The sequence below is a fragment of the Diprion similis genome, chromosome 2 (genome assembly GCF_021155765.1).
Source record: "Diprion similis isolate iyDipSimi1 chromosome 2, iyDipSimi1.1, whole genome shotgun sequence".
Lineage (NCBI taxonomy): Eukaryota > Metazoa > Arthropoda > Insecta > Hymenoptera > Diprionidae > Diprion > Diprion similis.
In genome coordinates, this window is record NC_060106.1 from 18,501,343 (window position 1) to 18,518,248 (window position 16,906).

General features: G+C 40.1%; 1 protein-coding gene across 1 annotated transcript in view; it reads right to left on the minus strand.

Annotated features, from left to right (window-relative positions):
- The window catches only part of LOC124415956 (zinc finger protein 423 homolog), a 77,041-nt gene that overhangs the window by 50,398 nt on the left and 9,737 nt on the right, over positions 1-16,906 (minus strand). Inside the window, exon 4 of the mRNA XM_046896710.1 lies at positions 7,928-7,999. Coding sequence (XP_046752666.1) covers positions 7,928-7,999 — 72 coding nt within the window. The remainder of the gene's footprint in view (positions 1-7,927; positions 8,000-16,906) is intronic.

Here is a 16,906-nt window from a genome sequence, read left to right on the forward strand (position 1 = left end):
GAAGCGTTGAAAAGTTCCTCCGTCATAAGAATTTCTTCTTCTCGTTGGGAAAAGTTTCGCCGAGTATCCCCAGGGTGCCGTGTGCCTCCCGCGTGCCAGGTCCACCCCAGGCACACCGGCGTCGAGGTCGAGGTGTTGGTGCATCTCGGGTGCAGGTGTGCGTAGGAAGTAAGGTGCAAACGTAACTCTGCCGGATATAAGACTTGGGTGTAGACGCACACCTGCAGAGACGGGGGATCGCGAAACGTGTTTACGCGGGGTTTCAACGGTGTGCATACATATATCGCCTCGATGTGAGAAAACTCCCTGGAGAAATAACCAGGCTGTATGTAATGCGCGCTAAGGTATTGTACGGACCCCGCACTGCAGGGGCGGAGAAAGAGGGTGCGGCGATATACGGCAAACTTACAGGTGAGAAACATCTTTCTCTTATACCTAACCTATGTGTAGGTATAATACCTGCACACGTCTATCTGCCGTTTATTTATTATTACACGCCCTTCCTGTACCGGCTATGTATGCATTAGAAATCCACTGTTGGATGTGGGAATTAGGCTTCGATTATCCTTTTAATTATATTCTTTCGTATTCATACGTCGCGTCAAGCTTGAGGAATTTCTAAGAACTTTACATCTGGAGCGATGAATCACTGACTAATGTGATTAAGAACTTGAACATTAAATTAAAGCGAGATTCCCAATAGTAATACAATTGTTTTCAGGTAACCGGAGCTACGAAAGGAAACATATCGACAAAATTTCTATATTCTACGTCTCGTGATTCATTATTTCCTTCTTTTTTGTGATATTGATATAGATCAATATGTTCCAAGTATTTGAAATTTTTAACAAATGTGTAGTCTGGATCCGAATGCAACTGGAGGAAACCACCAATACTTAAATTTTATTATTTTTCCACGTGATCTGATTTAGTTTCAAAAAAAGGTCTCGAATTGTATTTTTTTCAAGTCCAACACTTTATACGAAGTAAAATAAAGCGAATGAAATTACAGGGTGAAGCAGCATCTCATTTATTCTTCAAAATGTCTAATTCGGAATCCAATGAATTGTAATATATTCTTTTGCAACTTCGCGAATTAGCAGAATTTAAGTTGTCACTAACGCCTGAGGGCACGCAACCCGATCGCATTCGTGTAACGCGAGTAGAGTACCGCGTGGCGCCATCGACTCGTGCGATAAGTAAACTAAGAATTCGCGGCAACGTTTAATTTAAATATCTGTTGAAAGGTATCGGTCAGCCAGGTTTTGAAGGTGATAAAATATATGGAAAGTCAGATAATAGAATGGAAAAATAAACAAGTTACTGGTGTATCCACACAAAGAGATTGAAAATACTGTACTAACCTAGCTAACTATTTCATGCCACAACGAGTCGGCTCAAAGTTCAAGTTCACACGAAAGAAGATGAAGATTGTGGAGGAGTAACAACGAGGATTGTTTCGAACAAGTTTTCTATTTACGATTCAAGCTCAAAGGCTACGACGACGAGATAAGGGTAGAATTAATACCTACGTTGTTTTATGACTGCTTGTTTCTTTGTTTCTTTGTTTGTCTTTCTACTAAGGATAACCAGTGACAAGATTTCAATGGGCAAAGTGAATATTAAGCGATAAGATCGAGTCCGATTACGTTGACAATGAAAAATGGAAAAAAGAAGAAAATAATTGTATGGGTGAATCTGTTGGATCAAGATACAGTTTCTGCACTAAAGTTCGAATGAATTCCAGTGCGTATGAATTTGATAAATTTTTTAATTACCGTGGTAAAGATTCGTGGCCACAATTCCAGAACGAAATTGGGATGAAAAAATCGAAAACACCATCCAACTATTTCTAGAATCTAGACTAATCATTTTGTTTTCTCTTTCAAAGTTGGTAGCTGATTACCTTACGCCTAGAATAACCTCAACGTTGTTAATTAGTGTTATTCCATTACTGAGACACAAGTGAATATTCGAGCCACGTCTAATTGTATGATATAATATTGATAAGAGTTTGGAGCAACTGTCGAGTAATTATTAAAGATTATGATTCTTGTATACGAATTTCTCATTCACTGTAATCGGTGTCAAAGTTCCCTGGTTCTTCTCTCAACTTTCGAAATTTGCGAAAATCCTAAAAGCACGAATATGTAAATATATAAAGTCCTCTTTCAATATTTTAAAGCTGGTGATAAAATATTGGCTAGCTCAATTCTTTGTCAAGTCAGTGCAGGTAAACGAGTGAGAGAATTCGGCGTGAGGGGTCGGAGGTTAAACTTTGAAACTATCAGACTCTGTGTTGGCGAATCAGACCCTCTAATCGAGCGGTCAGAGCGTCCGTCAGCAAGTCTGGATTGTTAAATAACAAACGAGATAAACTCGGCGCGCGTCAACGCCCGATGGACATTTAAAGTGCTCGCTCGTGTCGGCGTCCATCGGGTCTAATTACCCAACTCCGACCCGCCGAATTCACTGTGCGTTAGCGATTCGACCAAACGTGTGCCAATGTGCAACGTGCATTGTCTACCATCCAACCGACCTGACTGCAGGACGAAATGCAGTATAATGCATTCAAATTTCGTGAGTGAGATCAGGTCGTCGCGCCAGTTGGATAGAGATAGGAACAAGTAGTTGCATGGAGATGCATACACGGGAAATGCATCGGTTACTCACGAAAATAGCGAGCTTCGTTCCTGTTTATTATATAAATCGAAAGGTTCCGATCCAAATCGAAATCTCTCCGTTATTCAGTCGACTATTAAGCGCTACTTCGATCGATAAACCAGCTTCGAGTTTGCGTAAATTTTTATGGACATTATGCAGGTGAGTCGAATCTACCGTTTTTGGTAAAATTATATTCATTGATCGTCTCATGAGAAAGAAATCTGCTGATATATTGTAAAACTTGTCGATGTTCCCAAATAGCAACGTCAAAATTCGGAAGCTGATTTACAATCGGCGATATTCGATATTGCGGAACTTTCCCATAACTAGGTATAATGAAAAACTCCGTCAAGCTATCGGGTTGAATTGCATAGAAATCCAATCAAAAGTATGTCGACGGCAGTTCTATTTTCATTCATTCTCGTGAATCTTTCCGGTGACCCAATAGGGGTGACCTCTTCTCCTGCTGGGTCAATTAAACTCTCGATATTTGTTCTCTCATCTTTGAACTCGAATGTTCTATTTTATTCGATATTATTCCCCTCGACGAAAATACAAATATATCATTCGATGCATCGACCGGAAAGGGATTAAAAATCGAATAAATAAATTAAATCAACCTCGCATTTAGATTTGAAAGAGGAAGAGGTAAAGTGTTCGGATGGAAATTAAGAAGGCACGACTAAAATCTCCGAAGAAAGGACATTCGCGAGGCAACTCGAGGCCAGAGATCTGTAATACGAAGCAGTTAAAGTTGCAATGGGTCCCAAGGGCCGAGAAAAGAAGTGGAACCGTGTGACTGACTTGAAGATAGGGCAAGAGCGGCCAGCTAAGAGATTGGGATCTTACTGTCCCAGCGAATCGAAACTCCCATGGGAACATCGCACGATGTACTAAACCAGAGCTTGCGCCCCCGCGTCCTGCGCGACGTCCTGTTCAATGTAAGGCAGTAGAAAAAAAAAGAGCCATCGTCTCACTTTGCGCACTTGAGTAATTTTTGGGCAAAAATTTCATCCAGCAAAAGAAAGGACCAAACGAAAACTCCATTAGTTAAAAAATAATGTTTCTCTTCATGATTTATATAGTTATTTGTCCCACGTTGCAAGGATTATTGGCTTCCAAATGACCAGACCGTTTCACCAAACAGCATAAAGAACCCAATCCCGTTTTCCTTTACTCAGACTAACAGGACCAATTGCGAATTGCTTTTTGGCGCCAACGACTCCTCGGTCTGCTCGAGGGAACTAAGCCGAAATACGCAACGCGGGAAACAGATAACTTTTCCAGAGATCGTTTCCAGTTTCTCATCAACAACGTCGATCTTTACCGGACCGTAATGAAGGACGAAAACAAGAACCTGCTGCATAGCACTTTAGTTGTTCATTATACTGGTGAAGAAAAAAAAATCGACACTATTTCCTCGCAATGCACGGTGTCCAGGTGCGTTGCTGTAAGTTACGCGTTGAGAATTTCCAATGGTAGTCGGTGTTCCAGTAGTCAGGAGGACTGGAAGTCCGCTCGGTTTATGGGCACGGTAGCCGACTCACCCACAACCAGCAGTAAACCTGCCTCTAGTGTGGTCGGAAAGCCACCTCAGTCTGGTCATCCGAGGACCCGGCACGGGGGTTGCACTAAAATCACCCCCCTTTCATATCCCCCGCTCTCTCCGGCTCAGTTGCCGTCTCTTTCTCTCGCGCCCCGCGCATTCATCCTCTCTATATACTTGGGATCTGAGGCTGCTGGTCAGCACCCTACACGTAGACGAAAACGCATCTTATGCGATGGTATCTCGTAAAACTTAGGACATGTGAGTCGTACGGAAGGATGGAACGAAACCTTAATTAACACCCGTGAGGATGGTTTAGCTTCGGGCTTCTAATTCAGACCCTCATCCGCTGAATTCCATTTTCGCCAGAGGATGAGAAAAGAAACTTTTTCTCGTAGCAGAAAAATTGCCAATTTCTGTGTAAAGCTCAGTTCTTTAACAGTCGTTGGGTTGACTGAAAGTCTGCAGTTCATTCAGCCGCAATACTCTTTCTTAAAATGGACTTTTTCAACTGACATAAAATAAACATGGCCGCCATCGACACGCCTGCGATTTTATTTCAACTCTAAGCTAATTTTTACGACCGGTGCGTCGTTTGTTATTACTTCACGTCAAAGAAGATGACGGCAAAAGTACAGTTCAAGCACGATTTCGGGATTTTGAAAGGCTGAAGCAATGAAAATTTGGCTCACGCGATCAACTCGTGCGTGTTTTGCCTACGTCCTGGGGCAGAAGCGAGACGTTGGAAAACAGAATCGGAAATGATTCGGTCTGCAAAGGGTTGAACGAGAAATGTGGTCGAGAATAAGACTCTCGGTTGTTTCGGACGTTCTAATTACCGTGGAAACACAACGAGCCTGGGAGATCCAGGTTGTAAATCGTATGGGGTGAATTTTGTGGCAGCCAAGAACGATTCCAACAATCTCTTAGGGTAGCCTCCCGCAGGTATGCATACGTACATAAGGACGAGCAGCTTTGCAAAGGGTACGGCCATTTCAATCTCAAAGCTTGATGGGTTAATTAAGTGTTTGCTTGCCCAACAAGTGGCCCGCTGCTGCTTGGGCCTCAAGACCCGGTTTCCCATATCTACAAGGACCGAACTCACAAACAAGGTACATAAATTAGACACGTCAAAAGCTGACTACCTACTTTCAATTAACATCCGTAAACCAGTAGCAATAAATTAGACGGCCAAGACGTTGTTGTCTCTAACCTTGCGGTTGGGATAACGAGATAAATTGCACTCCGTAGTCCCCTATATCGCATGTCACACAGAATTGCCATCAAAACAAAGCTCTGCGTTTCTTTTCTTACAATTGTGCAAATAAGCTGCATTTCAAGTTGTGAATTTAAAAATATCAGATATCAAATATTTCGCGATTTTCTACAGTAAATTATAAACCTGACCTTAGAATCAAAAACCTGACATTAGACAATTATAAAATACATAGCTCGGAATTTAATTACAAAATTTTGAATCCGCTATTTTGTCAATCGAGTAATTTTGACTTCAGTATAATTTTAACTTTCCAAGCGTGCGTTGCACCTTCACGATATCGTTATGAAATAAGATTCTCTTACTTCCGTTTCGATAGTCGATCAACTTTTCACCCTTCAAAGAATTTTTATCCATCTTCTTCGCAATCACAATCGTAGAAGTACTGCGCCAATATCAGTCCAAGGTTGAAAAGAAACCGTCAACGATCTAAGGAGCATTTCTCAAAAGCTGTTTTTTCTCTGTCATCGATTCTCAAAGCTGAAAGCTATCGTAATCGGTAAAGTTTGTTGACAAAAATGTTCCCCCAATCGAATGAGCCTATCTAATTTACCGCGACTTCGTCGAGAAACAGCCGTACGCCTATCCGTTTGAGCTCACCACACAGAGTCTATCGATGCAGCGATGAGGGTGGAAAAGAGAGAGGAGAGGAAAGGAGATGAGAGGAGAGGGAGGGACGGATCCGCTAAAGGGGCACGTTTATGTCCTCCCAGGAGTCCGCTAGCTGGCAACCCTAACTTGTCTATCCAGGTCCACGGTGACGACCCAGAAAGCCGTAGAGGCACTACCAAACGCGACGGTCCGTCATCCGGTCTCTATATACTTACCATGAAACGGCGGACATGGGTCAACCTTCGCCGTCCCATCGCTCATAACTCCTTTATTATCTTAGATTCCTGAATTTATCACGACGGCTCTATACCTAATCACAGTCGCCGTATGCAGAACAACTTCTTCTCTACTATCGATGATCGATTCTAGTTCGACGTGAGGCTGAAGTTAGTAACGCGTTAACGCAACGATTGCATCAGGAGAAAAAATCATCATTGGGCAGTTTGGGATTACCTTCAAGAAATTGGCTTTTTAGGATCAGTGTATACTTTTGTTTATAACGCTTTACCAAATTTCTGAAAGTCACAATAAGGTACGAATTAACGATTTTTTGAAAACACGCATCGCTATAGGAATGTTACTAACTTCGTCCTCACAATTCGACTGACTACTGGCTCGAATCTCATCGGTAAAAACTTTCAAGATTCTTATCAGTTCAAATTTATGGCAGCTCGGTGTTCCGATCGCTTCTGATTTATAATTAGTATCATCCTTCAGCATTTTGATCCTTCAGTCATTTTATCAGGATTACCATAAATTTTATCATTTTTGCATTTTCAACTATCCCACATTTTATGGTGTTGAAAACAACCGTCTTCTCTGAACGATTTCACAGTAAGATTTGAGAAATATATTTCAAAATTTCGATGTTACGAGATTCTGAGAATTATCGTAATTTTTTACAAATTTAATACATTCAAAGTGGATGAAAGAAAAATATGGTGAGAGTTGTTCTCAACTTTTATCGAAGATCAAAATAAAAGCAACCACATTTTGAACAATTCAACCCATAAATCAAGACTAAGAAACCATACGCCATCTTTTCTTTCTCGATGAATAAATTCTCATCCACTTTTCCCCAAAAATTTGCCCGACCACTGAAAATGTCTGGAAGTATAAACTGGTTTTCAATTACAGCCATTCAATGAAAAATTCTGAACTATTTTGAATCTCGATCATTTGAAAATACGCCAAAGGAGAACATTTTAAGAAACTCTTCGTATTCCGAAGAAAGTTATTAGATGACGAGTAATCCGTGACCTCAGCGGTGTTGGGAGTGAAATTTTCGGCGGCAGATATACGGGGTCGTAAATGTCCAATTTTGGTCTAGTCCAAAGCTGAAAGCCACGGTCCCTACCTACATTCGATATCCGACAATCCCGGGAAGCCAAGCTCAGCGTAAACGCGAGCCAGGTATTACGTCATAGTGGTCAGTCACACTTTGATGTCGCACTAAAACTCTGGCCGACCTATCCTGGCCCGACTGACGAAACTGCCCCTCGTCCTTCGGACGGGACACTCGAAACCCACGCCAATCCACTCTGAGATCCTCTTCCTTGGCTGATACCTAATGCAGTGTAATTTTCACCGCCCTTGCCTATCTCTCCGCGTCGTCACCGGGAGTGTGACGAAAATTTACAGAATTCTACCTCCAGTCTGCATCCCAAAAAAATTGTCATCCCAGCTACGCAGGCCAGAACCTGAGTCCCTTGATAGTTAATTTGGGAAATACTCGTAGTAACGGGTCTTACGATGCCTCTTGACTTCCAACCATCGAATTACGGTTGTGATGACTAAACGTTTACGTTAATATATTGATCAACACTCACCACTGTCGAAACTGTTCTGATTCTCCAAGTCAGGTCCTTGTGGTGACTGCGGTCCATCTTCTTGCAGATACTCTGAAAGCAAGTTAAGCAAAAACTAAGTTCAAGATATTGCATTTTGGGAATCGTCCTAATCGTTGAAACATAAAATTGAATTATTTTTTAAAGGCTGATTCGAAAAACCAGAATACTTAATGACGAATGAATGGATCGATTGACCGACAGAAATCTGAAGCTCAATATCTTGGACTTGACGAATCGAAATGACCGGAGTAAATTGAAATTTGGAAAAATATCGCACATTCAACGTGCAGGAATGTTGGGTTCAGAGTTCTTGGGGAAGGTTCTCCGTGTATCCGTCGCACCTAACCTGCGTAATATCCATTGCAAAGGTGTGCGACAGCAGTGCTCTCTACGCCACGGCCACAGTCCCGAGGGATTGAGCCGGGTGATATTGGCTCTCGCATCGCCACATTTGGGGAACGTTGATATCGTCGACCGGGAGTCTCTCTCTGCGCCAAACCGGCCGCTTTGCGTCCCGTGCATTACCTTTAATTCCTGCGTCGCGTTGCGTTGCGTAATCTTGCGACGAGTTACAAATCATCGCGGTACAATCGCGATTACGCCTTGACAATTTAACCCCGCAGATTCCGTCCATGCATTTATACTATTATGCGCATCCGCATGCAGCGTAGGATGACGCGAACGTGGCGTCAAACCGGAAATGAAACATCCGCGCGGTCTGATACTTCCTTTAATTCAGGGTTGAAATCGCGATTCAGAAGCTCGCTGGCATTGTTAAACAATCAATCCGTGTATGATTGTTGTATGAATAGGTGTAGAAACATTTTTTGAATTTTTTAATACTTGATTACGTTTGGGGAAAAAGTGCGAAGTTATTTTTTCAATTCAAAATCTCATATTCAAAGTTTTACACGATCTCGTTGGCGAAGGCTGTAATTTTCGTCTTCGAATTCGAAAGTGTGTACAGAATAATTAATAGCAGTGATGATATATTAAGGTTATAGAGAAGAGAAAATTGACATTTTTTCTTAGTTAAACGTTTTCTTTTCTTCTTCTTCTTCTTTTATGAGTTTCACAAAGAATTGCATTTAAAAGTCCCACCTTCGCGTGCGCACGAAAAGCTTCTTTCCCGGAAAATCTCGGACCCTGTAACGATCAACTTGTTCATTTCCCTGCGAGCGTATGAGCCCTGGTGAAAATTTCTACGGAAATCTAAATTTTTACGGAAATTGGATTATTTCGTATTATTTCGTACAAAATAGTAAATATGCATAGTTTTTCGCAAAGAGTTATTAATTATCGTTAAAAATTGTAACATCTTGTAAATTTCTTATACTATAACTACACAAATTTTCATGAAAATGTACAAGTTTTTAATCCAAACTACGCATATTTATTATCTTGTACAAAACGATTTTTTGTGAAAAATTATACGAACGTCCCAATTTCCCTAAAAGTTTATATAAAATCATAGAAATGCCAACTTCATACCAATTACCAATTACCAATTTTTCATTCTATCATTACAACAGACCGAAAACTCAATTTTCAACACCTGCTCGATACAATTAAACATTTATACAAGTTTTAATCCTCGACCCTAGACAAATTTTTTCAATCTCCGTCATAAATTCACGACTTAATTCTCGTCTGACCGTCACAAATCAAACAAATCTTCACGAAGTATCGATACACACGTATAGTTATGTACACACATACCATCGGCTGAAAATCAACTTGTGATTAACATCCATAGATCCATTTATTAACCAGAAGTCAATGCCATCCTCATTAAACGTCTATTCCTTCAAGCGGGTAGGTTGGATAGAGAAGGATTATCCAAGTAGGTATATAACTATATAGATATAAACCTATGATGTTACAGGTTTGCGCAATGTCGGAGACCGACCGGTTTGGTTTTGTATTAGCATGTAACTCCTGTAGGAGTTGAAGTTGCGATGGGTTGCGGATGGGAGAACCCAGTGGGGTGGGGCTGGGTGGTTTGGCGGGCGGGAGGACGGGGGGGGGGGGGGGGGTAATTACCTCCTTGGGGAATCCCCCTCCGTTCTATACCCACCAACAGTATAGCCCCAGTACGGGCACAGAGGTTCCCCACTGTTCCCCTCTGCTCCCAGTGCACCCGAGGGACTCCCCAGTGGTTCGCACAGCGGTTCTCAACCGCTGCTTGGTCATCTTTCATTTTCACGATAAATTTGTTTGTTTATTTGTTTTTTTTTTTTATTGCGTTTGCAATTTTTAAGCAAAATATCATCCCAAACTTGGAACTTTGGAAGCGCTTGTGATTTCCTTCGTTCTTTTTTTTTCCCGGCTTGAAATTATTACATTTTTTGTTTTTCTTTTCTTTTTTTTTTATGTTAATGAACTTTAGCCAGTTTAAAGGTGTGATATGAGATCGTAGAAACGGTTGGTTTTGTTTTAACGCAAGATCTGATGCGGAGGCAACGTGGGAAATTTATTAAAAATAATTCATTACGTACACCTTGCAGGTGGAATTTAATTGCCATCTGGCACGACAATTATTCCGAAGAGGGTAATTTTTTATTTTGGTTTATTTTCATCTTTTTATGTCAAGTTCGGTACGCACGTGATGCCTCGACGAACTTTGTAAGCCGGATGTGAAACTTCATGTTTAGTGGATACGACATATTACAAACCCTCGGAACTCGGGCTCAACGGTTAGCTGCTCGTGCAACCTTCAAACCTATTTTTTATTCAAATATAACATTCAACATCCTACAGTCGCTGAAAATCGCTGAACTGAATAAAATTATAGAATAGTCGAAAAGATGATAATGATTGAAGAATTTTTGCCCTCCTAATTAGATGAAGGCACCTTGGTAATTGAGGCAAATTCGGAGCTTTCGATCTTTTTTAAAATAATAAACATCGTTCGCGTTTAGAGAAAACGAAAAAAAATTTCTACGCGAGTTTTTCTTCATACACATAAAAAATATTGGATCGAAATTTTGATATTTAAAATTTTTTAAATATGTCTAATGTAAATGTATATAATAAAGAATTTGACTTGAAATTTTTTTGTATTTGAGACAAATTTCAAATCATATTTTTAATCTGATTTATTTTGAATTTTATTTGTACTGACAATAATCAAGTCACGCAATCATCATATCAATATACAAAACGATATCAATTCATAACCACGATAATCTTACAATAAACTTGCAATTTAATTTCCATTGACATTCTTCATTTCAATTACTCATTTAAAATCAAAAATCATTCAAATTACTTGATGACCAGTTTACTGTATTTAATCGTTTCTGCATTCTATTAAATTCATCGCAAAATTCTTACGATTCGCTATCATGTTTTATGTATACTAGACCACTTTGTATTTTAAAGCCATGAAAAGTAGTTCGATTTTAAATTGCGAATTCGATGGGTCTTCCGCTGTCGGTTTAGCAGTACATCAAAGGCCTCCGACGGCGAAGGAATAAGGCTGATCTACCGCTGGTGACTACTACTGATTGCAAGACAGGCGTGAGGTCTGACCTACTCTTGATTGTACTACTGCGTGCAATACGAGTGCTGCGAGAGAAATTAAAATCGAGAGTCGTATTGTCGAATCCACGCTGCAATTAGCAGAAGAAAAATTTATCGAGTGAATTTGACAGATTTTCAAGTGTTTCGAAAATGGGAATGAAAATTGTGGAAAAGAAGAAACGGATGAGATGTGAAGAATTTTAAAACTATTAATATTCGGCGAGTCTGAAATTTGTTGTAAATGAAAGCACGATCAAAAAAATGAAGAATAAACTTAAGATCCATTTGAATTTCTCGATTGTCAATAATTTCATTCAGCGTAAAAAATATTGAGATTAACAATTTTTATCGACAAGTGAAACGACCGTTATTTCAATTAACAAATCAGATATTTTTTTTTTTAATTCGTATATCGTGAAATGAATAAAATATCTGTGGGATTATGAGCTGCAGTATGTAATACAAAAAATAAGCCGCTGGAAAGAATTTATATGGAATCAAACATTTATTTATTTTTTGTTAAATTTAGCGAACAGTACCGAAGAGTTGTTTGCTAAGTATAAGTTTTCGATTCGTATAAGAAGGTTGGATCCACAACGATTCGGCGACACCCGTTATAGGAAGAGTCGGCATCCCTACACGGCACTGTTAAGGGCCAGCTTATCCCACAGGGAGCACACAAACAATAGCAATAGGCAATAGCCCACTGGCCACCAGCCCAACTCTCCACGATCCCTCTGGGAAAACTTTAATTTCTTTCTCCGAAAGATGGCCGCTTCTTAGATTTACTCTGTTAGTCTCGAAAGATTGGGTCACCTCTGGGAGTCTCAGCCTATACACACATGCAAACGCTTACATACATGTGTATTGTATTATATATAGCGATTATACCGTTCATAGCGACTTATTTGCAAGATCTGAATCGTAAATAATTTACAATTTGTCATATAATAACATTTATAAAAATATTTGGGATTTGATTCTCGAATTAAAATTGAACGATCTTGTGAACGGGAAGAAAGAGGAAACAAAGTTGGAAAAATTTGAATGCAGAAATAATTTTCAAATTTTTATAAAAATCATCAAATTACGTATGATGGATGAAATAAAATTACTACTGCCTACTTTTTAACAACGTGCAACGGCAGAGGATGAGAAAATTTCGTAAAATTGATCGTTGACTAAAATCATAATCCTATCAGGTTACGTGATCCTTATCCAAAGAATCTTTATTATAAGGATAGTTAAGTTTCAAAACAATCTTTGCATCTTTCTCGTTACCCTCAGCTCGCGGTTTAGATAATATAAATCCGGAAAATGTGCGCAGTTTTAAAGCGAATAAAAAACAAAAAAAATTGAAAAAAGTAAACAGAATTTACTGAATTCGATTATGTACGATTGCAAGAAAGGATGTCGGGCCTTTTTTAACAGCGATCCGAATTTCCTGCAGACATTGCAGCCTTGAAGCCGATGAATGTTATATTTGTGTAATAACGAGCTGATGCATCTCCAGCGGCGGGCTAATTTGTTGTTTTAACAACCCCCGGAGGGTCTAAGGTCTCTTATTACCCGGCAGCGAAAGGACGAGCACAGGTGTGCGGCTCCTTTATGACTTATGCTACTTTTACGAGGCGCGGAGCACCTGCAGCAGGATCTTCCTCATCTCGACTGGCTGATCCTGCAGGAGCAATGGGATAATGTTTTTCTGCTCCATGCACCCTGTTTTTTCCCACGTTTGTTTCTCCACCGCCGTGGATTTCGTCCTAAATAATATCGTCCGTGATTTTCGTTACGTCAAACGTAACAAGGGATGACTTGACGTCACGAAAAGTATACTCGAATAGAAGATAGTCGGCGTTTATCGACTGGGGGAAACTGGAAAGGGGGCTGAGGACCAAGAGATTAACGCAAACTTTCAGACAAATGACAAGACGGAGAAGAGATGCTGAAGAAGCTTTCTTCTCGCGAGTAAAACTTACTCGGACTTTTGCTGCGGCTTGCGGCTTTCTCTTACTTCCGATTGTCGAGCTTGCGCTGCGCGGTTTTTACCCCGGATTTGGCCCGGAAGTTTCCCGTGAATTTTAATCATTTTTCACAATATTTTCTCTGCAGTTGAATAAATTAGTAAAAAAAATTATAGCTTAATTTTCAACCCTTTCGATGATTTTTTCCCATTTTTTACATTCCTTCGAATCAAGTTAATGCTCAGTAATCTTTTCACTTCTCTATTTAAAAAACCGTTATCGCGATAAAAAATTTTCAACATTAAGGATTTCTGTAATTTGAGCTGAGAACCAAATTTAATATAGTTAAAATTGCAAAGGCAAATTTAACATCTCCACTTTGCTGACAATTCGCGTACCTACATTAAAAATCAATAAGCGGCTATTTTATAAGACCAATATTAAAAAAATTTCGACAACAAACGCATTGCTGTAGGTTGTTGAAAATTAAGCGGAACTCATATCGCGGGTGGTGTGTTATTTCAGCAGGCGTCTTTGGTTTGCCTAGACGCGTTGCCGAGGCTGAAATGCCCGCGGCTATGTGGCGCCTTTATCTTTCAAACTTGCCCAACTTTTACGATGCAGACTACCAAAGCACTGTGGCACTAAACTACTCTAGAATTATTAACTACGTTTCTTCCGTCTTTGGACGGATAATGGGGAGAGGGAAGGGAGAATGACGAAGGGTAAGAGGGAAAGGGGGAAAGAGGGAGTTTTTTCGTTTTACATTCCGCCCGAGTTTCCCTCCTGCTGCAAGTTCAACGCCAAGTATAATATAATCGTGAGAAAGATAATTAGAAGCTAAAAATTAAAAAAAAAGAAACACAAAAAAAAACGGAACATTATAACCAAAGAAATTGATGCTTAAATGATATTAAAGAAGGTTATGGAATACTTGTTCGTGTATTTTGCATATATAATCGATGGCCGGGGGTGAAAGGATAATGTTAAAAATTTCGCGATAAAATATACCTCATATTTTGTCAATTAGAATGAAAAACAAGTTAAACACAGTCTTGTACAAATGAAAGATTGTATCGATCAATGAAATTGCTGCATGCGATAAATGTATGCTCCAAAAGAGAAAATTGTATACTTTTTCGGATGAACTTGAATACATCAAAAACGTATAAATATGTATAAAATATTTTATCGATTCTTAATATAATTAAAATTTATACTCAACGTGATGAGTTGACGTTTCGTTGGATTTATGATGCACTATAAATTTAACATATGTACCTGTCCACGCACGACAAGGTAAGCCAACAAACAAACAAACAAGCTAAAAAAAAAAAAGAAAAAAAAAAAAGAAAACATCATAAAAACTGCGATTTCGGAGAGATGTCCCCCAGCGAGTTGCGTTTTCATTACGTGCCTCGGTGCAAAAGTGCGGTCAGGTCATTACAGATCCGAGTTTATAATGGGGTTGGTTGGAGGCTCTGCGGATCGCGGCCGAGGACAGGGGTGCAAAAGCTCGCAGCACGTCGCTGTAAACGTGGACAAACCCCCGGTTCACCGGCGATAGTTGTTTCCACGAGCTGCTGCTGCTGCAAGAGGGAGAGAGAGAGAGAGAGAGTGAGCTGAAAAGAGAGGGAGAGAGGAAAAAGAGACGGAGATAGACGACGGGTAGAGGAAGAGAGATTCCCCAGGGGTACGTAGCGCTGTGCCACGGCTGGAGGCAGCTCAGTCTCACCTGGGACACCCTTATTCATACATACATCGAAGGCGGTACACTCCGAGCAAAGAGCCTGGCTGTTTTTCTCGCGTCCCGACAGTAAGTATAATTTAGCCGAAAAATTAAATGTCCAAAAAGAGAATCGTAATGAAAACAGAGATGGAAATGCGCTCGTCAATTGATGGTTTATAACAATCTAGTTTAAACGCACCGAAAAAAATTTAGTTCCTGCATTGGTCAAAGTTTGGATTGAAAAATTTCGATGATTTCTTTTCTTCGTTTCATCGATACAGGCGAGAAGATCTCACAAAAGTTTTCTACCGCGTTTAAAGTATTATAAGGTTCCATTAATCTATTTAGCGAGCGAGCTGTACTGGGAATAGATGCGGAGGCCATGAGGGACCCAGCCGAATGAAGAGAGCGGAGGGTGGAAGAGGGATACGAAGAGGAGGATGAGGAGGGTGCGGGAGGAGGACGAGGGTGGCCCCAAGGGGATGCTGCGCTCTCCTCTGGCGCTGCCGGCACTCGGAAACGTCGGGGGAGGAGGGAACTAATCAGCGAGGCGCATGCGCGCTGGGCCTCTCCGCGGTCTCTGGGGAATCCCCTTGGCGTCCTCCTGACGCCCCGCAACCCGCGAGCCTTGGAACACCACAGCAGCTCCGCGAACCGCCAAAGTACAGGACCTTCCAGCTTCGAGTACGCGGAATGCCGTGGACTTATGCCGAGATGATTATCGCTACGTGCGTCAGGGACTTAACACTAAATATAAGTATTTTGTTTAGCTTACAATTGGTATTTCAGTTCAATAAGACCTCTACGGCAATTTGTTGTTGAGCCATCATCAAATTATCGCAATATAGTTACAAGATAATGTAATACCAGCAATCAAATAAGGAAAAGAAATATATATATATATATATGGTAACACGTAATAGATATTCTGGTTAGGGCTAGAAAAATTCAGTTTTAATCTGTTCCCAGAACTCTATTTCTCGGTTATGGTAAATGTAAAAGTATAATATCATTAGGAACGGTATAGTAATCGTGACTGGAAATTTCTCTCGAGTTCGCTTCTTCGAAGTGATATTTTAACAGAAGTTTGAAGAGTTTCATGAAAGGCTATGTGAAGGGGGGGTCTCAGTCTGCGATACGTGATTTTGAAATTGATGCATTTTAATTTCTTTTTCCGTACGCAATATTATCTGCTTTGCAGTCACGAGTTTCAATGACGTGGCTTTATAATGGATACATGAGTAGAACTTCAGCTTGACTGTCAAGAAAAATGTGAGAACAATTCTTTTCCTGCTAATATTGATTAGCATGCGTAATAAGAATTTAAATGGAAATATTTGTTTGTTCTTTTTTAAATGTTCAAAAGTGTTCAACATAGAGCTGCGTGATTCGTGGACAGTCCCTAGTACCAGTGTGATTGAATGTGAAAGAAAGAAAAATTGTTCCTTACGTTTTCAAAATTTTTAGGAAAAATCGAAAGCTATCACCATTTTAAAACTTGAGAATCAGACTTTGATGGAAAAATCAACATTTATAAAAACAACGTTTAATCAAACTATCGTCATGTGATCTGAATCCTTAAACCCGCCAACATTTTTGTGTTAAAAAAAACTTAAGGGATAACGTTATGCGTAATAATGACTGTTTAGCTTTGAAAAATGTTGCGCTATTTCACGATTCATTTTCTTTCTCCTTTTCTCTGCAAGAAATGCTGCAATTTTTCGTAGTGAAAAAAATTGA